This window comes from Rhyacophila brunnea, unplaced genomic scaffold (genome assembly GCF_057557595.1).
Source record: "Rhyacophila brunnea isolate RB1 unplaced genomic scaffold, BYU_Rbru_1.0 scaffold_12, whole genome shotgun sequence".
In the NCBI taxonomy this organism is placed as follows: Eukaryota; Metazoa; Arthropoda; class Insecta; order Trichoptera; family Rhyacophilidae; genus Rhyacophila; species Rhyacophila brunnea.
In genome coordinates, this window is record NW_028232774.1 from 38,233,224 (window position 1) to 38,238,707 (window position 5,484).

At 51.6% G+C, this 5,484-nt stretch overlaps 1 protein-coding gene across 1 annotated transcript; it reads left to right on the forward strand.

Annotated features, from left to right (window-relative positions):
• The first annotated feature begins 427 nt into the window (after positions 1-427).
• On the forward strand, positions 428-5,251 carry Tsc1 (tuberous sclerosis 1 protein hamartin). Its single transcript, XM_085961256.1, has one exon. The coding sequence runs from the start codon at positions 723-725 to the stop codon at positions 4,203-4,205; it is 3,483 nt and encodes a 1,160-aa protein (XP_085817382.1). The 5' UTR covers positions 428-722; the 3' UTR covers positions 4,206-5,251.
• The last annotated feature ends 233 nt before the right edge of the window (positions 5,252-5,484 follow it).

The window sequence follows — 5,484 nt, forward strand, 5'->3', positions numbered from 1 at the left end:
AAACGTCAAATTTGTCTGCGCTCATTATGGTATTATTATCGATCGTTCCACGATTTCTACCACAACTTTTGCTACGAATAATAATTAATTTTAAACCTGTAACTTTACATTTTTACAGCATTCTAAATAACATAAAATATACATGTGTACCGGTAACATAGTTTTATAAAATCATATTGTATTTTCAACAAATTTGATTTTGAACAATAGAATAATAATGGACATGTTTGACCGAAACGCATTTTGTTTTCCGAAATATTTGTATACAATTTCCAAACCACTAGGTACTTGTTGGGGTGGTGCAAGAGCATTTTTGTGAAATAATTTGATAAATTATTGTTTTATAAAAATCTAAATTATTGTCCTACGAGAATTTTTAGTTTTTTAACAAATAAGATAGCAACACTGTCGGTACGTGACATTTCATTTGACGTATTTCGCGTATTTGCTATAACTTGGTGAAGTGCCGAGAAAGAGTTTTTAGTTTCTTTTGTAGCGATTGCGAGTGTATTTTCCACTCATCAATGGGTTGGAAGATGTAGTCACATTGTTATTTTCTATATTGATTTGACGACCAATAAAGAAAGAGGCGTCATAACATCATTGATGAGTCCTTTTCGCGTTTTTGACTGTCAATCGACGTCGGGGGACGACATTCACTCTCCCGATACCTAACCGAGTCTTCGACGCCGAAGTAGCGGAAATAAACGCACGGCGACACAATGAATAAGGCCGTCGCAATGTCTCCGTCGAACCCCGAGATCTTGGAGCTGTTCAACATGCTGGAATCGAACAGGCCGCAGGACGTCGCCAATATCAAGAGTAAATTTTCGGATATGTTTGCCAACACCAAAGACGCGTGGCTGGTCAACGGACTGATAGATTACTACCAGTCTACGGAATCCATGCGGTCGGTGGACATACTGACCAAGGTGCCCGTCCCGCACGACAAATATCTCTTTGACAAACTCGGAGAGGGACTGAAAGGCAACTGGCGATCGGGCGCTCTCGGACTGCTCGGCCACGTCGTGAGGAAGCAGCCCCTCTGGCTTCACAAGATCACAAAACACCCGCTTTTTAAGGACCTGCTGAATTTACTCAAAAACGAAAGAGAAGTAGTACCCTTAATGAGTGGTCTGCTAGTGTTGATCACTCTCCTGCCAATGATTCCGACTCTGATCAGCCCCTTCTTCCAGGAGATATTCGAAGTGTTTGCGCGCGTGGCGGCTTGGGAGAGCCACCGCGGTGGCGAAGCGGCCGACGGCCACAGAGAGCATCTCCGCCTCGGCCTCTACTGTCTCTTTCATAACCTCTACGCAATGTATCCCTGCAACTTCTTCGACTTTCTAAAAAGAGAATACAGCAAACGGGAGAATGTCGAGATATTCACGCATACTGTCAAGCCAATGCTGGAAGCAGTTAGGGTTCACCCACTTCTGATAACTGCTTCGAAGAACTCGGAGACCGAGATCGCCCGCTGGAAAAAGATGGAACATCACGACGTCTTGGTGGAGTGCCGGCGATTTTCGTCTGAGGGAGCCCGGCGGCAGCGAGGCGATGCGCCCGACGACGGCCGTTTCCGGTCACGCTGTGGTACCGACGTCGCCAGTCTGCTCGAGCCTTCAGCGTCGCCCTTTCAGACCTCGAAATCCTCTAATTCCACACCCAACCTGACAGATACTCGAGTGCCTCCTGCCTCGGCATCCGATGCGCCTCCCGATCCCGATGCTGTAATTTCGATCTCCAGAAACTGCGAGAGGTTTCCACCGGGCGACGGTGGGTGGTTCTCCCTCTCGGAAGCATGCGACGCCTCCACTGCCCTCTCCGCCCCCCAGACCCCACTACCTCTCGCTGCAAACTCTTCCCTGGATGCTCCGCTGTCTCACACGCCCGTCTCCCAGATTCCACTTGTTCCGAAGCAGCAAGATGGCGGCTCACCCCCTGAGGCGGCTATAGAAGCGACCCCCGAAAACACCCCCATCAAGGACGTCAGGCAGCGTTTTGTGTTCCCCAACAACTCTCCAGCCGTTCGGGCCCTCGGCTCGAGGCTGTCGCAAGCGCACCCACAGGCTCAGCAACCATCGGCTGCTCCACTCTCACAACCACCTTCACCTCTGAAGAAAGAGTCATCTCCTTTCGGCCGGGGTGGCCTCGGCGATAGTGGTCCCGCTGCGGAACCCCAGGATGCATATCACACACAGAACAGAATCAACAGATTTCTGAGCGATCGCTCGCAGCAGACTGCCGAAAATTTCTCATCGACTGCGCTCTCGCCACGGAAGAGGGGAACTGGAAGCCCGCAGAAAAAGATATCTCCAAAGGATGCCAGCTCCGCTCCATGTGTTCCCGACTCTCCCGTCCCTCTCGGCACCGCTGCTCCTGTCTCAGGATCCACCGACTGGCCACTGGCAAAGCCAAAACCGCGAAAGGATGGAGTCGCCTTTGACGCAGCCCTCCCGTCCTCTGAGGTGGGAAACAGGGAGGACAGGGAGGTCACCGAGATCAGCAAGCGCGGGGAAGTCATGCGGAGCGCATCTGCCGGGAGGGATAGCGATGCCGACGGCAGGTCACGTGGTGCCGCGCGCCAGCAGGCTGAGACGGAAGGCGTAGAGGGCGACGAACGCTGGGCCGATGATGAAGTCGTCTGTGAGGGCGACGGTGCCGATTGCTCTGAGAGAAGGCACGGCCTTCACATGCCACAGTCAGCCTCCATGCTCGAGTTTGCCCGTCAGATTGCCGGATTTGGCTTTCCTGGTCGTGGGCGCGGCGGCGCAGACGCAAGCGCCTTGACCGCTGACGGACGCACATCTGACGACGCAGGGCGCCCGGTGCGCCGTAGGTCCCGCTCATGCCCAGAGACTGAGCCATCTCGACGGCGGGAGAGACCCACAAGAGCACGACCGACCGCCACAGAAGGCCCCCGAGTTGCCGCGGCGTCCTCCCCTGCTGCTGGTAGGACTGAAGGTACTCAGACCATCGATGCGTGGCCCCCATCTTACGGACTGCTGTTCGCAGACGCCCTCCGGAACTTTGGCGAGAGGAGCCTTGTAGGGGACGGTGACGAGGGGACACCGGCCTACTCCCCCTACGAGCAGGTTGACCGCTATGTGGAGATCCTTGCCGGTAGCGGCAGTGGAGCAGGCGGTGATAGTGGCCGAGCGGGAGAGGATGTTGACCGACTAAGGCAGCAGCTGCGGCTTTTACAGCTGGAATTGTTGTACGAGCGGCACCGGCGGGAGGTGCATGCATACCGCAACCGTAGGCTTCTCGGCAGAGCCAGAAGCAATCGAGCCACCGCTGAGGAAAATGCAGCCCTCAAACGACAGACAGCCCTGCTAAGAGCAGAGGCGGAGGATCTCCGCCGACAGATCGGCCGCCAAAGACAAAACTCGCTGGGCGCCGAGGCCAAACACCAGGAGAACGTAAAGTACTGGCGGCGGCGACTAGCATCACGTGATTTAGACACGGCAGCTGAGCGCGAGGAGAAAGATAGACTGGCCGCGCTGCTGCTGGAGCGTGAGGGTGCCGGCGGGGACTCCTCCCCCGAGACACAGCGCTTGCACGCAGCTTTGTTTGATATGACGCAGAGGCTGCACCGTGCCACACGCAAATCAGAGACAGGTGACCGTCTAGCAGACTGCGTGAAGCGGATGCGACGGGAGCTAGTGCTTTGTGGTGAGCGAGAGATGAGGCTGCGGGAGGCACTGGCAGCGGCACCAGCAGGAGCGGACGCCATGGCAGGGCGAATGGCCCGACAGTGTCGAGAACAACTAGTTGCTGCACAGACGTCGTTGCAGGCACAGGCCTGCAAAGTAGACTACCTGCAGGCGCGCGAGAGCGAACTGGAGGCAGCGGCGGCGGAAAGTGAAGCAGCAGCGCAGGATCTCAAGCGCCAGCTGCGCCTAGCAAAGGAGGAATATGGGGAGCGGTTGCGGGCGGCGGAAGACAAGTACCAAAGTGTGAAGCGTGTAAACCAGAGGCTCGAGGCTCACTGCCTGGAGCTGCTACAGCGCGCCCCCCGCTCCCCACACACTGCCTCTGGCTTCAGCCCACAGAGCTCACCGCTGTCCGCCTCGCTGGCCTCTTCTGAGGGCCACGGCCCGCCACTAGGCTCCCGTCTAGATGAGATCCGCAACCTACAGGTGATCGTGGATGCGCACGATGCTGCCGAGGGCTCCGCACCTCCCCTCGAGGACGGAGGGTGAGGAATTGTAGCATCACAGTATTGCGGGAGACCGGCCACAGAGGAGTGAGAATAAGTTTTGTAATAATGTCATGCAGCTAATCGAATTGCTCCAATCAAGTCGTTCGGTTCTCCCGCCGAGAAAATAAAATCCCAAATTGACATTTTCTACGTTCCTCTTGAGTGAACCGTGTTAAAATGTTATTAAAAAAATCCCCAGATGTCGTTTTCCGCATCAGTCTCATTCATTGCGACTCTAAAAAATGTCCATCTTCCCCTGTACAATCAATGGAAACGTTCCATATTTGTAACTTTGCATGATGTGGCCAAAAAATTCGATTTTTTGTTTCCTCACAATGAATAAGATTCCTGAACTTTTCATCTGCATCATTACGAAATCCTTATTTCCATTGTGGTAAGACTTCCCCACTAAACCTGCATCTCGAAAGCCTTTATTTATTACTCATCGCTTGAGGGATCGTTCAATTTACTGCGCCATAGAGAAGATGTAGCATTTTGCTGACAGTGTTATTGCGTGTAGATTTTTAAATCATAGTCGCCCGTGATTTTGTTCATAGGCGGCGAACGGTGTCCACTATCTTTTATTTTCACCCCTTTGAGAACTATTATTAAGAATGGAGAGTTCGTCAGATGTATCATAATCTCCGGAGTGCCATGCTCAGACGGAAGGGTCATGCGTTCGATCATATTTATTTTTATACCTCACATCTATCCCTCTTTCTTGTCATTGGTGAGACGTAGAGAGGATCCGTCGTACGCGTGATGGCGGGCCTCCGGTCAACCGTGTCGTTGATATATTTTTAACTAATCAATTTTTACTGTTATTCGCTGTGTTGTTTCTGATTTGATGTTTTTCTCTGCAAATAACCTCATCCGCCTGCTGCCACACATCCATCGCTCTGCGTCGTTGTCGGCTGAGGCTGTAAATCGCTTATCTGTTACTGTAATCGAGTATGAACCTATATAAGATGCATTGTGTTAAAATTTATTGTGGAAGACTTATAATTATTATATAAAAATTAAATATATTATGCTTGAAATCTTTTATGTCTGCACTTTTATTTCATATGAAACCTCAAGCGTTTATTTTCAGAAACCGATAAGTCCGAACCTATTAATTACAAAGTAGATAACCTCCATTTTTATTTGTCTTTTGCTTCTGACTGTACTAAAATATTTTACCATCGTATTAGTGGCAAAGGGTGGAGGTAGGCTGTTAAGATCCGCCATAAATAGTGCACATTAAACTTTGTCAGTCATACGTTTTTGTGTTTCATTGA